Source organism: Amphibalanus amphitrite, unplaced genomic scaffold (genome assembly GCF_019059575.1).
Source record: "Amphibalanus amphitrite isolate SeventyFive unplaced genomic scaffold, NRLGWU_Aamphi_draft 000769F_arrow, whole genome shotgun sequence".
Lineage (NCBI taxonomy): Eukaryota > Metazoa > Arthropoda > Thecostraca > Balanomorpha > Balanidae > Amphibalanus > Amphibalanus amphitrite.
The window spans coordinates 31,444-51,922 of NW_024882263.1; the positions used below are offsets into that span (position 1 = coordinate 31,444).

Consider the following 20,479-nt stretch of genomic DNA (forward strand, 5'->3'; position numbering starts at 1 on the left):
CACAACAAAGATAAAAAACGGCGTGTCTGTTGGTAGCCTGCTTCCCGTGATAAATTGACAAAGGAACCGAGAATTGTGATCCAAATGAGACGCATGCAATATTCGCAAAGAACGAGGTCACACGCCATTGTACTTACAGCAGAATAACGAAGAAAACGACCAATGCACGGTAACAACAGATGTATTGCACTTCAGTGCATCGCGTCTCATCGCGGACACCTACTAGCCTAGCGCTACTCGCTGCCATTCTATAGTGAACTGACACCGACCAGATACCATGAAACCGCTGACTGACATCCGACACACTACATCGACACATATTGACATACTCGAAGCACCGGCGCTGCAATCTCAGAGCATATTTGTCACGACTGAGGCGAACTAAACAAACTGGACGACACGCTCAGCTTTCCCTGCCACAGGTGAACATAAAACATGTGTTCTGTAATAAAATCGGTCTAGTTTGTCGCGATGTGACGGGCTTAGTCCTGCACTCGCCATCGACATCTGCATTTCTTACGTCCACGAGATATTCATAGAGGGAGGGATTCTACATTGCAAACGTAACAAAGATATCACTCAACTGTTTGGAGCAGCGGCACGGCGAGACCAGTCATGGCACTAAGCGATCCATTTATCCGTCTACCACATACACGACATGGCTTTGAAGGCCCAGAAAGGAGGGCAACAGCACAATGAACAGCCCCTCGACTAGGTAACAAATCTACGGAAAACTACTGAAGCTGGCTTATGTAACCACATCCATTGCACAGCAATAATGCCCAAATATGCACGTAAACTTGGGTTGATAGGTAGAGGTAGGCTTACACGACAATGAGGTATCTCAAACTTTCTAAAACAAATGGCCAATGGGTGTCTAAGTAGACGGAACGTACATTTATACCTACAATGATTGACAGGGAAAAGTGTCCGAGGCTAAGAAAGCGAAACAAAAATAATGATGAGCTCAACAGAACAACAACGTTTTCTGGTGCATTGCTTAAAAGTCTTGCAGGTGCCGTCGAGGGTCGAGAATCCGCCACAGAAACAGCGGCGATCACGAAAGCCGAGCCAATGTCTACCCGATGAGTCGACCGGTGACATTGAGGAACTTGTGTAGGGCTGGGAACATCAACATGCAGAGCTCCGCATGAGCTCAGGAGCCCGTTAGACCTGCCGTACATTCCTAAAATCCCAGCTACCTGCCTCCTCGCCCTCCGTCCCTCACCGTTCCCCGTTACTAGCATCACCTAGCGGCCGTTGTCGGTACTACAAGTCCAGATAGGTGACCTGGGTGGCGGTGATGGCGCCACAGGTGCTCAGCACGGCCGCCAGCACCACCACCATGGTAGTGGTGCCGGCCGCCGTCACGATGGAGCCCACGCAGAGGCTAAGGACGAACTGCGCCAGGAACACCATGCTGGAGACGATGGCGACGTCGGTGCCGAGGCCGCGCACCTGCTGCGTCTGCACCGCCTCTGAGCCGGACGGGGAGGCGGCAAACTGCGGCGGACCGAGGGCGAGAGGTCGGTCAGCAGACAGGTTAGATCAGTCAGCAGGCAGGCCAGGTCGGTCAGCAGCCAGGTCAAGTCAGGTCAGTTCAGATCTGGTAGGAGATGTAAGGTCAGATTAGTTACAGCGGGGCAGGTCAATCAGTTTCAGTGGAGGGAAGGCGGGGCCAGGTCATGGTCACGACTTTACGACGGGGAAAGGTCAGGTCAGGTCAGATCTGGTGGGAGATGTAAGGTCAGGTCAGTTACGGCGGGGCAGGTCAGGTGAGGTTCCGTGGAGGGAAGGCGGGGTCAGGTCATGGTCACGACGTTACGACGGGGAAAGGTCAGGTCAGGTCAGCTCAGATCTGATGGCAGATGAAAGGTCAGGTCAGTTACAGCGGGGCAGGCCAGGTCAAGTTCCATGGAGGGAAGGCGGGGCCAGGTCATGGTCACGACGTTACGACGGGGAAAGGTCAGGTCAGGTCAGATCTGATGGCAGATGTAAGGTCAGGTCAGTTACAGCGGGGCAGGTCAATCCGGTTCAGTGGAGGGTAGGCGGGGCCAGGTCATGATTAGGCTAGCAAAGATGGGGAGGTCAAGTCAGACCAGGTTCGGTCTCGGTGGGGATAGCCAGGCCAGTTTTCAGCCCCACCTGCACCCCACCAAGCCCGGCCCCGCCCTCTCCTGTCACTGGCCACTAGCTGTGTCTCTGGCACGGCGCGGCGGCGGCAGTGCGAGCTGTTCGATTATCGAAGCCCTATTGCTCGCCGCCGACTGACGACTCACTGCAGGGCAGGGTACAGATAAAAGCAGGAGGGATTACGGCGAACAAAGATAACAATCGGGACCAGAGAAGGAGCAAAGCGAATGAGCAGACTGATCAACAAAAAACGGCAAAAGACACGAAGACGTCAATAAGGCAGTGCCTCAGTCAAAGGCCAGAAGCATCATGTTTATTCACCGGAACGTTACCGCAGATGCTGTGCCGCATTGCTTCAGTGTCATGCGGGCTGCCTACCTACGCAGGCAGTGTGTAAACCCAGGCGGCTATGATGCCGCCTGGGCAGTTAGACTGTGCCGCAGTGCCACGGTGCCGTGCGGCGCAGCATGTCTAACGTTTTCTTACTCATCTGAATGATTCGTTCAAGTGCTTCGGTATCGCCACATCTTTTTTGGAAGTGTTGGAAAATATCCGACGGTTGAATGAAAGTGTATGCATCTTTCTGATAACAAGCAGCCTTCTCGTAAAACTTTGTGCCAATAATCGACCCTCTCCCTTACCTCTCCCTCGTTCCATCACACATACGCCCTTCTCCCTTCCTCTCTGTTCTGCTCGCCCCTCTCACCGATCCGGAGACGTGGTAGTTCCCCTCTCACCGATCCGGAGACGTATTAGTCCCCCTCTCACCGATCCGGAGACGTGGTAGTTCCCCCTCTCACCGATCCGGAGACGTGGTAGTTCCCCTCTCACCGATCCGGATTCCGGAGACGTGGTAGTTCCCCCTCTCACCGATCCGGAGACGTGGTAGATCCCCCTCTCACCGATCCGGAGACGTGGTAGTTCCCCTCTCACCGATCCGGAGACGTGGTAGTTCCCCCTCTCACCGATCCGAAGACGTGGTAGTTCCCCTCTCACCGATGTGGAGACGTGGTAGTTCCCCCTCTCACCGATGTGGAGACGTGGTAGTTCCCCTCTCACCGATGTGGAGACGTGGTAGTTCCCCTCTCACCGATCCGGATTCCGGAGACGTGGTAGTCCCCCTCTCACCGATCCGGAGACGTGGTAGATCCCCCTCTCACCGATCCGGAGACGTGGTCGTTCCCCTCTCACCGATCCGGAGACGTGGTAGTTCCCCTCTCACCGATCCTGATTGCGGAGACGTGGTAGTTCCCCTCTCACCGATCCGGAGACGTGGTAGTTCCCCCTCTCACCGATCCGGAGACGTGGTAGTTCCCCTCTCACCGATCCGGAGACTTGGTAGTCCCCCTCTCAACGATCCGGAGACGTGGTAGTTCCCCCTCTCACCGATCCGGAGACGTGGTAGTTCCCCTCTCACCGATCCGGAGACGTGGTAGTTCCCCTCTCACCGATCCGGAGACGTGGTAGTTCCCCCTCTCACCGATCCGGAGACGTGGTAGTTCCCCCTCTCACCGATCCGGAGACGTGGTACTTCCCCTCTCACCGATCCGGAGACTTGGTAGTCCCCCTCTCACCGATCCGGAGACGTGGTAGTTCCCCTCTCACCGATCCGGAGACTTGGTAGTCCCCCTCTCACCGATCCGGAGACGTGGTAGTTCCCCCTCTCACCGATCCGGAGACGTGGTAGTTCCCCTCTCACCGATCCGGATTCCGGAGACGTGGTAGTTCCCCTCTCACCGATCCGGAGACGTGGTAGTTCCCCTCTCACCGATCCGGAGACTTGGTAGTCCCCCTCTCACCGATCCGGAGACGTGGTAGTTCCCCCTCTCACCGATCCGGAGACGTGGTAGTTCCCCTCTCACCGATCCGGATTCCGGAGACGTGGTAGTTCCCCTCTCACCGATCCGGAGACGTGGTAGTTCCCCCTCTCACCGATCCGGAGACGTGTTAGTTCCCCCTCTCACCGATCCGGAGACGTGGTAGTTCCCCTCTCACCGATCCGGAGACGTGGTAGTTCCCCCTCTCACCGATCCGGAGACGTGGTAGTTCCCCTCTCACCGATCCGGATTCCGGAGACGTGGTAGTTCCCCCTCTCACCGATCCGGAGACGTGGTAGATCCCCCTCTCACCGATCCGGAGACGTGGTAGTTCCCCTCTCACCGATCCGGAGACGTGGTAGTTCCCCCTCTCACCGATCCGAAGACGTGGTAGTTCCCCTCTCACCGATGTGGAGACGTGGTAGTTCCCCCTCTCACCGATGTGGAGACGTGGTAGTTCCCCTCTCACCGATGTGGAGACGTGGTAGTTCCCCTCTCACCGATCCGGATTCCGGAGACGTGGTAGTCCCCCTCTCACCGATCCGGAGACGTGGTAGATCCCCCTCTCACCGATCCGGAGACGTGGTCGTTCCCCTCTCACCGATCCGGAGACGTGGTAGTTCCCCTCTCACCGATCCTGATTGCGGAGACGTGGTAGTTCCCCTCTCACCGATCCGGAGACGTGGTAGTTCCCCCTCTCACCGATCCGGAGACGTGGTAGTTCCCCTCTCACCGATCCGGAGACTTGGTAGTCCCCCTCTCAACGATCCGGAGACGTGGTAGTTCCCCCTCTCACCGATCCGGAGACGTGGTAGTTCCCCTCTCACCGATCCGGAGACGTGGTAGTTCCCCTCTCACCGATCCGGAGACGTGGTAGTTACCCCTCTCACCGATCCGGAGACGTGGTAGTTCCCCCTCTCACCGATCCGGAGACGTGGTAGTTCCCCTCTCACCGATCCGGAGACGTGGTAGTTCCCCTCTCACCGATCCGGAGACGTGGTAGTTCCCCCTCTCACCGATCCGAAGACGTGGTAGTTCCCCTCTCACCGATGTGGAGACGTGGTAGTTCCCCCTCTTACCGATGTGGAGACGTGGTAGTTCCCCTCTCACCGATGTGGAGACGTGGTAGTTCCCCTCTCACCGATCCGGATTCCGGAGACGTGGTAGTCCCCCTCTCACCGATCCGGAGACGTGGTAGATCCCCCTCTCACCGATCCGGAGACGTGGTCGTTCCCCTCTCACCGATCCGGAGACGTGGTAGTTCCCCTCTCACCGATCCTGATTGCGGAGACGTTGTAGTTCCCCTCTCACCGATCCGGAGACGTGGTAGTTCCCCCTCTCACCGATCCGGAGACGTGGTAGTTCCCCTCTCACCGATCCGGAGACTTGGTAGTCCCCCTCTCAACGATCCGGAGACGTGGTAGTTCCCCCTCTCACCGATCCGGAGACGTGGTAGTTCCCCTCTCACCGATCCGGAGACGTGGTAGTTCCCCTCTCACCGATCCGGAGACGTGGTAGTTCCCCCTCTCACCGATCTGGAGACGTGGTAGTTCCCCTCTCACCGATCCGGAGACGTGGTAGTTCCCCTCTCACCGATCCGGAGACTTGGTAGTCCCCCTCTCACCGATCCGGAGACGTGGTAGTTCCCCTCTCACCGATCCGTAGACTTGGTAGACCCCCTCTCACCGATCCGGAGACGTGGTAGTTCCCCCTATCACCGATCCGGAGACGTGGTAGTTCCCCTCTCACCGATCCGGATTCCGGAGACGTGGTAGTTCCCCTCTCACCGATCCGGAGACGTGGTAGTTCCCCTCTCACCGATCCGGAGACTTGGTAGTCCCCCTCTCACCGATCCGGAGACGTGGTAGTTCCCCCTCTCACCGATCCGGAGACGTGGTAGTTCCCCTCTCACCGATCCGGATTCCGGAGACGTGGTAGTTCCCCTCTCACCGATCCGGAGACGTGGTAGTTCCCCCTCTCACCGATCCGGAGACGTGTTAGTTCCCCCTCTCACCGATCCGGAGACGTGGTAGTTCCCCTCTCACCGATCCGGAGACGTGGTAGTTCCCCCTCTCACCGATCCGGAGACGTGGTAGTTCCCCTCTCACCGATCCGGACTCCGGAGACGTGGTAGTTCCCCCTCTCACCGATCCGGAGACGTGGTAGATCCCCCTCTCACCGATCCGGAGACGTGGTAGTTCCCCTCTCACCGATCCGGAGACGTGGTAGTTCCCCCTCTCACCGATCCGAAGACGTGGTAGTTCCCCTCTCACCGATGTGGAGACGTGGTAGTTCCCCCTCTCACCGATGTGGAGACGTGGTAGTTCCCCTCTCACCGATGTGGAGACGTGGTAGTTCCCCTCTCACCGATCCGGATTCCGGAGACGTGGTAGTCCCCCTCTCACCGATCCGGAGACGTGGTAGATCCCCCTCTCACCGATCCGGAGACGTGGTCGTTCCCCTCTCACCGATCCGGAGACGTGGTAGTTCCCCTCTCACCGATCCTGATTGCGGAGACGTGGTAGTTCCCCTCTCACCGATCCGGAGACGTGGTAGTTCCCCCTCTCACCGATCCGGAGACGTGGTAGTTCCCCTCTCACCGATCCGGAGACTTGGTAGTCCCCCTCTCAACGATCCGGAGACGTGGTAGTTCCCCCTCTCACCGATCCGGAGACGTGGTAGTTCCCCTCTCACCGATCCGGAGACGTGGTAGTTCCCCTCTCACCGATCCGGAGACGTGGTAGTTCCCCCTCTCACCGATCCGGAGACGTGGTAGTTCCCCCTCTCACCGATCCGGAGACGTGGTAGTTCCCCTCTCACCGATCCGGAGACGTGGTAGTTCCCCTCTCACCGATCCGGAGACTTGGTAGTCCCCCTCTCACCGATCCGGAGACGTGGTAGTTCCCCCTCTCACCGATCCGGAGACGTGGTAGTTCCTCTCTCACCGATCCGGATTCCGGAGACGTGGTAGTTCCCCTCTCACCGATCCGGAGACGTGGTAGTTCCCCCTCTCACCGATCCGGAGACGTGTTAGTTCCCCCTCTCACCGATCCGGAGACGTGGTAGTTCCCCTCTCACCGATCCGGAGACGTGGTAGTTCCCCTCTCACCGATCCGGAGACGTGGTAGTTCCCCCTCTCACCGATCCGGAGACGTGGTAGTTCCCCTCTCACCGATCCGGAGACGTGGTAGTTTCCCCTCTCACCGATCCGGAGACGTGGTAGTTCCCCCTCTCACCGATCCGGAGACGTGGTAGTGCGCCACCAGTAGGTACGGCATGGTGAACAGCGTCGAGTACATGACGCCGGCGCACGTCGAGAACACGATGACGGCCACGCGGTGACGTAGGCTGGCCATGAACACCATGCCCAGGGCGTACACCAGCTGGCCACCCACGTACACCGGGCGCGCCCTGCCGACAGCAAATATACCCTCACAGAGCGTACACCAGCTGGCCACCCACGTACACCGGGCGCGCCCTGCCGACAGCAAATATACCCTCACAGAGCGTACACCAGCTGGCCACCCACGTACACCGGGCGCGCCCTGCCGACAGCAAATATACCCTCACAGAGCGTACACCAGCTGGCAACCCACGTACACCGGGCGCGCCCTGCCGACAACAAAAATTACCCTTATCACCTAAACTACAAGTAGCAACGGTAGTCTTTCTCAGAATTTCCAGGCAAATAAACATGGTGAAATGATTGTAAGCTTGAAGCCAAGTGTGTATGCTGCCTACTGTATAGCAATACATGTATCAATCGACCGTTTGTCAAACCTGAATCTTCTGACGAGGTTCTCGATGATGAAGGAGTAGATGGAGCAGGACAGTGAGTAGATGGCCATTCCCCAGCAGCCGAAGCGCACGCCGTCCTCGTACGCCTGCCGGAGTGGGGTGCCCACGGCCGCCTGCAAATACACACAGCCACAGGTGGGTCAGCCGGCCACTGCAGTGATGTTAATTTGTTTCGGGCTGTTGGGACTTTTCTCTTTACAAAGTGCAAAAAACATTTTATTGTGAGAAGTTTCACAAATTTTCAAACCGTTTAACCCTCGCATGTGTAGGGGGGGGGGTCGGATGGACCCCCCCATGGTTTTTCGCGAATAACTCGCGTAAAAAGCGGCCGATCGCGACGAAACTTTCAGTACCCTCGCATTGATCAATTTTACACCTACCCTGAAAATTTCATGACCCTGACCCAAATGACCTTTGACCTGTGACCTCTTTTCCGAGACCATGTTTGGCCGGAATCGCGATTTCGCGTATGTCGGCTCGCACTAGCCGCGTGTTTGCAAGCTTTTCGTGGTTTCAAACGTTCAAACATGTGATTTGATGTTACTCCCGTGTGTGTCAAGGTCACCTGAAGGTCAGGTCAGGTCATTGACCTTTGGTGACCTCGGGTGACCTCGGGTCACTTTTTCGAGTTTTACATGTTTCTAGGCTAGTTTTTGGAGCTGAATTCGAATTTAGCAACCATTTGAACATTTACGAAGTAGTTTTGGTGACTTCGTAACATGTTACGAAGCTGTCAGAGGCGGTTGACACGTACTACGAATACCCGTCACGACGCCTACTGGTTGACCTGACCTGACCTGACCCGACCTGGTCTAAATGCTTCAAGACATCATCTGTGATCAAAACTAACACGATATTCGTGATCAGCACCCCGAAAAACCCCTTAACAGCCACACTTTACGACTTAATACGATTTACTGAAAACACGATTTACACCCCATTGACACCTTAAGTTGGGATTACACCCACTTTACACCAGATATGCACCAGAAGTACGCCAACCTGATGCCCATTATACACCGTTGTTAGTCCCTGTTTGCACCCATGAACCTTTTTAACACCGCTCATACACCGATCCGCTAAATATACCATCAATACACCAGGCGAACACCCTCGTTGAAACACCATCTGTACACCTAGGTGATGCCCAGATCGGGGTGTAATAAGGGAATAGATCGGGATAAGAACTTTCTGGAAACACCCTTTTTACACTATACGAACACCATCGTTGAAACACCATCTGTACACCATATGGCGATGCCCAGATCGGGTTGTAATAAGGGAATATATCGGGATAAGAACTTTCTGGAAACACTCCTTTTACACTATACGAACACCATCGTTGAAACACCACCTGTACACCTAGGGCGGCGATGCCCAGATCGGGGTGTAATAAGGGAATAGATCGGGATAAGAACTTTCTGGAAACACCCTTTTTACACTATACGAACACCATCGTTGAAACACTATCTGTACACCATATGGCGATGCCCAGATCGGGGTGTAATAAGGGAATAGATCGGGATAAGAACTTTCTGGAAACACCCCTTTTACACTCATTGAACAAGGAAGCAACGCCGTTTTTCGCGCGCTTTCTAACGGCTGCCGACATGACGTCAGCGCGGCCGACCAATGGGAAGCGGCCTAGGCCCCTGCGCGGGCCCTCGGCCGCCGTTAGCGGCTCAGTTTCGCCGTGACCGCGACTCAGGACGCTCCGACGAGGGGAGCTTCCCAAGTGCTAGGTGGTGAAAAGTGAAAACCTCTATTAAGTGGGCTGTGAGTGCGGAGTGCGACGCAGGATCTCCCTCTGGCCTAGCGGGACGCACCACGGTGCCTACCCGCGGCCAGATTCTGCCCTTCCAAGGAGCGGATGGGCAACGACTGCCCAGGTACGCCCTCCACATCGCGCCAACGACTCTCAGCAGCCGCCACGCCGTCGAGGAACACCAGGAGCCAGGTGGCTCGCCAGCTACAGTTCGAGCTGGATCGATCCGAAGGCGGTGCCGGGGGCGCGAGGCCCACCCAGCCGGTGCTTCTGGGTGACGACCAGCTGGAACAGCTCGCCCGCCGAGTGGCGACTCTTTTACAGCCGCGGCCCGCGGGCCGCGCTGCCCAGCCATCGCAACCAGACTCGACACCTCGGCCGGGTTGGGCTTCTCAGCGCCCCATGGACGGCCCACCTCCGCTGGTGCTCCCGCCGCCCGAGTTCAACCAGCAGTGGCGGAACTACCTCTCTCAACAGAGGCTTATCAACGAGAACTATCAAACAAGGGACCGCCAAGAAATCAGAGTGCTACTCCTAGCCACTGAGCGGCCCCCGGCCGACATCCAAGACCAGCAGTTCCTTCAAGATAGACTGAAACTGTTCGTCATAGTCGGCCACCGCGGCTGGGCGGCCGCGCTAAGTTTCGTATGCGCTAAGTTTAGTTATGCGTTTCGTTTTAAGTTTCGTTGTAATAAATGTTGCACCAGCTGGCTGACTTTGGTGACGGGTCTGCAAATGAAAAAGGTGGGGAGCGGTGGTGTTGGGGAGCGGTGCATGGATGGTGCTAGCTGGGTGTACCGTGGGTGCCAGGGGAGTGTAGAACAGGAGTAAAATGGGTGCAAAGAGGGTGCAAAACAGGAGTAAAATGGGTGCAAAGGGGGTGTACAACAGGAGTAAAATGGGTGCAAAGGGAGTGTAGAACAGGAGTAAAATGGGTGCAAGGTGGTGTAGCACAAGAGTAAAAAGAGTGCATATAAGGTGCAAAGGTGGCATAAAGCTGGTTCAGGGGGTGTAAACCCGGTGCAAGTGGGTATGATACGGGTGTCATATAGGTTTACTGGTGGTGTTAAAAGGGTGCAAGAGAGGTGTATGAACGGTGTTCGACAGGTGTACAGGGTGTATATTTGGTGTTTCGAGAGGGTTAAGATGGTGTTCTTCTGGTCTAAGTAGGGCGTAAAGTGGGTATCGTTTTAGACCACACCCCATTTACACCAAAAAAGGAATCATTTGAGTTTTGAGTGACAGGTCCCGATTTTCCCGACTTTGGGTCATTGACCTGACCTGGAAAGTCAACCAATGACCTAGGACCTTAAAATCGGGTATCATCGGCTTCCTCTCGTCACGGGCAACACGCTCGTTTTTTCCGCGAAGCTCTAGCTCGATCAGGGGCCAAACGGCAAGGGGGGGGGGGTCCAACCGACCCCCCACCTACACATTAGAAGCTGGCAAACGCCGCACACATGCGAGGGTTAACTACCTTCTTTTATAATTGTCTCTCTTCTCCCTCCCTCCCTCCCCTTCTCTCTCTCTCTCTCTCTCTCTCTCTCTCTCTCTCTCTCTCTCTCTCTCTCTCTCTCTCTCTCTCTCTCCCTCTCACTCCCTCTCCCTCTCTCCCCTCACCTGCGGGTCCCCGCCGAACACAGCCTCGCCCACGAAGTCGGTAAAGTAGAGGGAGTAGCAGACGAGCGACATCCAGCAGAACAGGTTGGTCAGGCAGAGCACTCGCAGGGAGGCCGGCATGTAGACGATAGAGAGGAGGTACTCCTTCAGCGAGACGCGCGGCTCCTCCGCCTCGGCTGGGTCGGCCACCTGCAAACGGCACGCGGGGTCTTTTCAATAGGTCGATGTCCGTTGGTTGAGGGTCTTAGCTATATCTTGAAACCATTGCACTGTTGTTGTTTCACGTGGCATTTTACTTACGTCATCACGAATGCTTCACCTCCCGTTCCGAATCGAACTCTCAGATATCAAGTCACTGTGACTTTCCTGACCTCTACCGTCAATATGCTTCGATCTGATCCACACCTGACACCCCACCCGTTCTCCCCTATGTTTTATCTCTCCGGCCCGCACCTTGGTCTCTGTGGGCGTCGGCGCCATGAAGCTGGTCTCGCCCTGGTGGGTCGGCGACGGGCTGGCCTGGCCGGAGACGGTGCCGTAGGACCGGTGGGCGGCGGCGTCGGACGTGCTGACCGTCATCATCACCTCCTGGTCGGTGCCGCTCTGGGACGGGGGTGAACGGGGTCAGCGCAGGTCAGCGCAACTTAGGTCAGGACTTGCTGCACTGCATATCCGGTAATATGTAATTGTACAGTCCATTAGAACATACTATTTTTGATAGATTATAGGAACCTACGGAAAAATATATCTCAGAGTATAAAATCAAACCGGCGCCTAATGGCCCTGACACTAGCATTCGTTGATCTCACCTTGCCGTCGGGAGGCAGCTGGGAGTGGATCAGGTCGAGCGGTATTTCCGGGAAGCTGCACATGGTGGTCATCAAGCAGGCCAGGAAGATGAACAGCACCAGGGTGAAGACGGCGCGCACGTGGCCTCCGAACACCTCCCCTGGCGGTGCAGCGTCACCAGAGGTTACCAAACGGCACCACAAGTCACTGGGTACCCACGCAGGTCAATGGGCGTCACTGAGCTCACCGGAGAACATCTAATACACCGTCAGCAGCAAATATTTCCAAATCACGACCGGCGAGTCTATAAGAATGCGACCATTCCACAATGTTTCCCATTTCAGACCGGCCGTAGTGTTTTGAATTGATTCCAGAACATGATCCATCCATTTATTCGCCAAAAGGAAACCCCGCGGCACCGGCGTACGCCACTCGCCTCGCAGCCAACTTTGTAAGTGATCTGTTTGCGAGATGCGGCTCTGAACCAGAGCCACATCCTCCAGTTCTGGTCACCGGATATTCCTGAAGGTATGACTGACTGCAGAACAACCGGAGTTCACCAAAATATCCTGGCCGAGTGAAAAACCCAAGCAAATACAGTGTGGGCGACGCTTCTTTGCGTGCTGAGTGTATCCGAAGGTTGGGACTTTTCAATTAAGACAATCACTATTCTTTAGTGATTTAGTGATATTTATTTAGTGATAGTGATATTTTCTATTGAAAATCCCAACCTGAGCTACCTCTCTAGGGGGGTATTTAACCCGCGCACCGACGGGGGTCTGCGCCAACTTCGCACCGACGGGGGCCCAGCAAACATGCCCACATGGGTCCCATATGGGGTGAACATGGGCCAGATGGGCCCACGTGGGACATGGGCTACAGATGGGCTACCCATATGGGCCCCATATGGGATAAAAATGGGCCAGATGGGCCAAAACGCATGTGGGCTGGAGATGGGCATCCCATGTGGGTCCTATATGGGGTGAACATGGGCCAGATGGGCCCACGTGGGACATGGGCTACAGATGGGCTACCCATGTGGGTCCCATGTGGGCGCCGCGTGGGTCCCATATGGGGCCTACGTGGGCTGGCCCATATGGGTCCCACGTGTCACCCACTGCCATTCCCATGTGGGACCCATATGGAAGAGGTGGGGGGCCCATGTGGGCCCCATATGGGAACCATGTGGGCATGTTTGCTGGGGGGGGGGGCGGATGACCGCCCCCCCTGAGATCTCGAGAACGAAGCAAGATAGCGACAAGCGGTAAACGGCATCGGATACGCACGGCCAAGATCTACAATTTTTACGAAGGTCATTTTCAGGTCAGGTCAAAGATGACGTCACAGGGGTCGAAAAAGTCAAAATGGCGGCGCTAGATATGGAGAGAGTTTTTCTCGAATAACTTTCGAATTAGTCAAGATAGGAACAAACTAAGGGCATCATCGTGATCCTCTCGTCAATCCGCATCGAATGATATATATGTTGACCTCGAAAGGTCAAGGTCAAAGGTTGACCTCAGGTCACGTGACCTCGAGGTCATCATGTACATCATTCGATGCGTCTTGACGAGCTAAACACAATGAGACCATCCACGCGTCTGTATCTTGTTCCTGTATGGAGTTATTGGCCAAAAACCTTTGGTGACCTTTGATGACGTCACATGACCTCACAGCTGTCCAACAGCAAAACAGACCTCGAGGTAGTGAAGGTTGATCGTATATGAAGTCATGTATGGTATATGGGGCCATTCCGACCCGTTTTAGTGGTAAAAACAGGGAGTTGATTTTCCCCCCGTTGACTTATAATGGGGAGGTCGCGAAATTGACCTGATCTTAGGTCACCGATATCAAAATTCCGAGATATACAAATTGTAGCTACTAATGACCTAATAATATCCTGCGACTTTCAAAGGCCTCCGACATCTACTGTAGCTCTGGCACGGTGACAAAGTTGCAAAAAAGTGACTTGAGGTTGGGTCATTCAAAGTGACCTGGTGACCTGACCTTAAAAGGTAAGAGGTTCAAACTTGCACACCATGTGTAAAATTGATGAGGCTATAGTCATACCAAATTTCGCGGCGCTACGCGCCGCGGTTTTCCCGCTATTCGCGAAAAACCTCAGGGGGGCGGATATCCGCCCCCCCGTCGGTGCGAGGGTTAACGTATGAGTAGCATCAATGGGGCATATTTTTGGTTAGTCTCGTTATATAAGCCATTTTACAATGTGGCTTGTCTAGAATATTTACAACCAAAAACATGAATGGTGGACAATAGCAGACACTGCTTTTTTGTAAAAATTATTGGATAGTACGACGAAAATACCGATAGGGAGGCGAAGAGTGAAATGAATAAGGAAACAAACCAAAGAAAAGGGACAAAGATCTTAGAAGGAAAGGGGAGAGATTTGTATAAAAATCGAAAGAACAGATATGATAATGAGAGGACACAGCAGAATGAACAGAACAGAGAGGGGCAGAACAGAGCTGAGCAGTGAGAGCGGCTCGGATGGACGTGCCAATCACCCGGGGTCCGGTCCCGCGGGGTTCGGGTGGGAACAACAGCCGTCCCCGGGGGTACCCCGGGCCGGGCTGTTTACGGCCCCGGACGCCGACCGCTGCCCAGGGTACCCAGCCGTCTGGGAGCAGCTCCGCCCAGCAGCCTCTGTCTATTGTGACTGGGTACCAGCCAAGGCTGCTGGTATAGTCTCAGCGCTCATGACTGCTGTTCCAAGCCTGCGGAAGACGTCAGTGACGTACTAACAAACGAGGCGCACAGAAGCCGTACCTATGAACGTGGCGTCCCAGTTGATGCCGCCCATGACGTATCCCAGCGCTCCACCCAGGCCTGCGTTGATGGTGAATGTGCTCAGACCTCTGGCGTGGTCCTCTGCGGCAGAGAGGTGAGGGCAGCCATGGGTGAAACTCGAGTGAGTCGTGAACAGAGGGCCGAGCTGTCCAGCCAACAACGATCATCAGCCAGTATGGTATGCAACCATTGGACTTGGTGGCATCCTTTGCTAAAAATTGTTATTTCTGAGATTAAAGATGACAACAATTTGCACTTACCATTGCTTATTCCTCGGCTTACGTTCGCCCATAACTACTCACAGATGCATAATCCAGGAATGGCAGCTGATTAGCGAGCTATCCGCCGCAGCATACCGGTCCGTCTGTGTCAAACGCCGGCGCATATCCATCAGAACGGCGTGAGACGCAGAGGCTATAAGCCTGCTTTCTGCGTCAAACACCGGCGCCTATCCATCTGAACGGCCCGGTCCGGCGCGGGCAAAGGCATAGCTACGAGGTGATATGCTTACAGGCAGGAATAAAGGCGATATTTGTTCGATAAGGTCTGGGTGTGCCAGTTGATGAAGAACGTAAGCTTAGCTGCCTGTATGCTGGATCCTACCGACTGTTCTTTCATCTTTAGATCCCGGCAAATACGATTACGTCTGCCAGATATCAAAGGCATTTTACTCTCAACTTTCCCGTAGGGTAAATTAAATGTGATCTTAATTATTTTGCGTTGAACACAATAGTGAACGTCAAAGACATGGGTGTGGAACGACTAGCTATGCCTCTGCACAGAGATGATACTGGATCGCGGCACACACTCCCTACCGTAGACCTGTTGACCTCGGGCGGGGCGGCTCACCCCTCACCGGGCACTGTGATGTCTAGCAGGAAGGCACGCGCCGGGCTCTGGCACGCGTCCGAGTCGAAGTCGAGCAGCACCGTGCCCACGATGGTGAAGAAGATGCCCCACGGGTGCGCGTGGTACTCGTGGGACGAGTTGGCCGCGTCCGCCGCGAACAGCGGGTACGTCAGGTTGGCGGGCTCGGACGGCACCGGATCCGGCACCGACTCCAGGTCATCGGACGCGTTGGCGGCCGGAGGCGGAGGGTACTCGTCGCCCAGAGCCCGGCCGATCAGACTGCCGTTAGGCACCAGCAGCAGACCTGCCGGCGCGGCGACAGAGCCGGTCAGACAGCTCATTTTTCGATCGGGAAAGTTGTGAAAACTTTCTTCGTCACTAAATCTTTGTGTATATTTGTTAATCGCCACGGATATGCATATCATATATGTTGTTTTATAACATTTTTTATTGTTAAAAAAGAAAGCTGGTTAGATAATACGATCTTTTATCAAGCAAATCATGAGATCAGTAAGCTATTCTGCATGAATCATCCCACCTCCGTCTCGACAGTTAACAGGCCCACTCTTGTACCGAACTAGAGGCGGACCCACAGCGCAGGACCACTCAGTAGTCAGTACCGACCTAGCGGCAGACCTAGCACCGTTCAGTACCGACCTAGCACACCCCTCAGTACCGATCCATGACCCCTAGCCTGTCTTTATCGACCTAGCACCGCTCAGTACCGACCTAGCACGATGCCGACGGAGAGGAGCAGAATGAAGGGCCGGCGGCGACCCAGCGGGCTGCGGCAGCGGTCACTCATGGATCCCAGCACCGGCGTCAGAAAGAACCCGACCAGCGGCGACAGGCACCAGATCAGCGTCATGTGACTGTGCAGCACACCTGGGACAGGCACCAGAGGGGCGTCATGGGGCTGTGCAGCACACCTGGCACGCGTCCAAGTCTCCATAAGGCCCCAGATAGGGCGCCACCGTGCGTGGTTGGAGACAATAGACATATCGCATCGCTGAATAACAATCAGGGAACGGAGGGCATCGCGGTATGCATTGCAAACATGAACTCGGTCCCGTGAGGTTTGGAGGGCCTGTCTTACGTAAGATCGTGGTTTTCGAATCGAAGCGATTTTCAGGCTATTCTTAGCTAAGTTTCGTGCGCGGCTTTTGCACAGTTGCACATTTGCAGCATTTACAAGTTACCTACTCTCGCGCGCATGAATTAAAAAGCTGATTACTGACATGTAGGTATTTATACGATGCGAATTATATTGATACTTGTGTTACAGTCGTTTAACTACATCCAAAACAACGACACAAAAAAAGCACCATGCTTCATGTGATAAGGCAACTCTCCAAAAGGACAAGACCACGTTCACCGGGTCCCAGGGGCCCCAGTACCCTCAGAGGGCCCGCTCGAGCGCCGTTCACTCGGAGCTGAGTCGTGTCGCTGTCCGTACCGATAGAGAGCAGTGTGGGGGAGACGAACGCCGTCTCAGCGGCGTAGCAGAACTCGATCCCCATCACGGCCGCCGAGATCCGCAGCAGCTCGGCACGAGTCTTACTCCTGAAAACAGGCGTCACTGCAATCAGAGTTTAATAACTGTGTCGCTGCAGGAAGCGCTCGCCGTGAGCTCGCATTACGCTGCAGCTGGTTGACCAGCTGCAGTTTTTTCTCTACAAAAATGAATACAAAAATATTATAAATGTTTGTATTAATGCCTGAATTTACCACTCGCCAGTCGGCGTATAGTGGGGGGGGGGGGGGGAGGGGGTCGAACGTCAGTCTTGTCGAACGACCCCTACTGGTTGACCTGACCTGACCCGACCTGGTCTAAATGCTTAAAGACATCATCTGTGATCAAAACTAACATGATATTCGTGATCAGCACCCCAGAAACCCCATGACAGCCATTCTTTACGACGTTCTAACAGGTCCCGATTTTCCCGACTTTTGGGACATTGACCTGACTCGGAAGGTCAACCAATGACCTAGGACCTTATACTTGTGTATCATCGGCTTCCTCTCGTCGGCTTCCAGGCTTCCAGCACGCTCGTTTTTTTTTTTTGCGCGAAGCTCTAGCTCGATCAGGGGCGAAACGGCAAGGTGAGGGGGGAGGGTCCAGGGACCCCTTCCTCCTTATACGTTCGCGGTTGGAAAAACACCAATACGGGCGAGGGTTCCCAGACAAGTGGCTGATATGCAGCTCTCTTCGTTCGTTTATGAGGCTATTTCCTCTCAGTACGAAGGATGTGAGACCACGGCTCAGTATGTCAGATAGTTTTATTGCAGTCTAGCACTGCTCTACTGTATATACGGCGTACCACGCTGCCGTCCATCAACTGCAGCCGTGTATAAACCAAAGTAGGACGTTCACATTCAATGCATAAACTAAAGGACGATGTCCTAGTTTGCTGCGCCTGCGAGCTGTGTGAAGCATTGCAATGTGCAAGTGCTGAAAACATTAACGACTGTGTGTTTAAAAGATAACAATCGCAATATATTTCCGTGGCGTGCTAAGAAACATACAGATTTGTGCTTTCAATAAAACTCGATAAAAACAAATTCAAGGTGCCTAGTGCAAAAAAATGTCTTCAAGTGTCTTGAAACGGGACAAATAAGATGCAGAATCACCAACGTCATTGATATTCATAGTTTCAGCCTGCCTTGTTTGAGTTGGTCATTCCCGCTCTGCCGACCAGTCCCTCACCTGTAGACGTGTGAGTAGTCGGTGCCGTCCGCCTGGTCGGCTCGGGTCAGCAGCCAGTCCCGAACCCTCCCGGAGAAGGTGCGGGCGCCGGAGCCGGAGCCGGACCCGTGGCCGCCCTCCGGGTCCCCCCGGCGCCGCTCGCGCCACTCGCGCCAGGCGTCCTTCACCGCCTGCACGCGCCAGTAGCCGCCCGTGTACTCGTTCAGCTTCTCCATGGTGATGGTGGACGCCCTGCGAGGTCTTCAGCTGGTGTATCTGGCCCACTGTCAGACACGCGACCTACAGCGTTTTGTGAGGAAATGTGAGATATTCGGCCGAATATCGGAGTGTTCTGCAACTTCTTCACCTAATTAAATATGGAAAGAAGTTTTCATAAGTGTCAAACTGATGGACGCTTACACATGAGCACTGTTGAATTCTTGCTGTTCGCGTCACTTAGCTGTGTTACAAAGCTTGCTGTGAACTTTGAAGCCTGCGTGGCAGAAGTTTGATAGCGTTGCCACTCAGTGGCTATACCTTTCTGTTAGCCGGTTCAGAACGTCTTGTATGAACTACGAGAGCGATGTTACAATATCTTGCCTTCTTATGCAATATTTGTTAAATGTTAACATTCAAAACGATACACAATAAATCACTATTCACTGCTATATCTTTCAAGCTCACTGAGTGCTAAAGAAAAGCTGATTACCTCACAGCAGCTGGTATCGTTTTAGAGTTCAGCCACTAACCCGTCGGACGGATTGTCCTGGCTAAACTGCCGTTCACAAGTCACACAGTCGCGGTGCAGTCCGCGGGGTCCAGTCGGAGTCTGCCGCGGTCTCCCACTCAGAACGACTGCCACTACACTGGAGCTGAGTCGTCGGCGCGCGCCGCGTACCTACCGCCGCGCCGGCCGCCGGCCGCCGTCCGCCCGCCGCCCACCGCCCGCTGTTCTAACCACCGCCCACCGCCCGACGTTTCTACCCACCGCCCGCCGCCCGCCGCTCACCGCCCGCTGCTGACTGCTCTACCCACCGTCCACCGTCCACCACCCACCGTTCACCACCCACCACCCTACCACCGTCCACCCGCCGCTCACCGTCCACCCGCCGCCCACCGCCCGCTGTTCTAACCACCGCCCACCGCCACCGCCCTGCCACCGTCCACCCGCCGTTCACTGCCCGCCGCCCAACATCTTCCTCCCACCGTGTCACCGCCCAGTGCCTTCTTCACATCTCCTCCAGTCCGACCTCTCTCACTCACTACCTGTCTTCACCCCTCTGTTATCGGCCGTCCCCTGTCCACCCCTGCCCCATACCCACCCTGCCTTACGCCATATCCTATCTCCCATCTGGCGTCGTTTGTCGACCTTCCGCTGTCCGATGTCCTCCCTCGCTGGCCTCCTCTGTCCGATGTCCTCCCTCGCTGTCCTCCTCTGTCCGATGTCCCCTGTCCGCTGTACGCTGTCCACTGTCCGCTGTCCGCCCCGGCTGTCCCCACCGTCCGCTGTCCTCCCCGCTGTCCGCTGTTCTCCCCGCTGTCCGCTGTCCGCTGTCCGCTGACCGCTGTCCGCTGTCCGCTGTCATCTGTCCTCCATCCAGTCCGCTGTCATCTCCCGCTTTCTACTATCCCCACTGTCGGCTGTCAGCTGCTCACTGTCTCTTGCTCACTGCCCATTGTCCGCTGTCCGCTGTCCACCGTCCGCTGACCGCTGTCCGCTGTACGCTGTCCACTGTCCGCTGTCCGCTGACCGCTGTCCCCACCGTCCGCTGTCCTCCCCGCTGTCCGTTGTCCGCTGTCCGCTGACCGCTGTCCGCTGTCCGCAGTGTCGGCCTCGGCTGCCCACGGCGGCCGTCTGCCGTCCACCAGGCCACCAGATACCGCCCGATGGCCAATAAGACGATAAAAGGAACACTACTCGCTTCTCATATTCGCTCTTTATAGCCGGCGATAGCGCCACAAATATTTGTTTAGTGGAGTAATGCTTCAATGTTGTGGTCTGCGGGGGCTACTTGGGCCGCTGCCGGGGAGCCGGAGACTGCTAAACTGGGCAGATGGAGCGGACTGTGCCGCCGCTGTCGGTACACCCAGATCACGTCTGAAAACAACGTCGAGCGGCTGAAAAATGGGGTGTGTATATGGGGAGAGGGAAGGGAAGGAGAGGAGAGGTCGGTCGGTCGGGAGAACGGGAATCGGGGAAAGAGGGAGACAGAACAA

The 20,479-nt window shown here is 55.3% G+C and overlaps 1 protein-coding gene across 2 annotated transcripts; it reads right to left on the reverse strand.

The window, feature by feature from the left end:
• Positions 1–165: 165 nt before the first annotated feature.
• LOC122365871 (proton-associated sugar transporter A-like) lies at positions 166–19,144 on the reverse strand. Of its 2 annotated transcripts, XM_043337460.1 has the most exons (11): positions 18,284–19,144; positions 17,033–17,139; positions 16,306–16,461; positions 15,584–15,880; positions 14,707–14,808; positions 11,943–12,082; positions 11,587–11,736; positions 11,134–11,322; positions 7,731–7,861; positions 7,187–7,361; positions 166–1,503 (listed from the first exon to the last, which is right to left on the reverse strand). In XM_043337460.1, the coding sequence occupies exons 1-11, from the start codon at positions 18,496–18,498 to the stop codon at positions 1,270–1,272; spliced, it is 1,896 nt and encodes a 631-aa protein (XP_043193395.1). In that variant the 5' UTR covers positions 18,499–19,144; the 3' UTR covers positions 166–1,269. The 2 variants fall into 2 exon arrangements, with proteins under 2 accessions (XP_043193395.1, XP_043193396.1); XM_043337461.1 differs by lacking the exons at positions 166–1,503; positions 7,187–7,361 and adding an exon at positions 7,425–7,495 and having other exon boundaries at positions 18,284–19,105.
• Between the last annotated feature and the right edge of the window lie 1,335 nt (positions 19,145–20,479).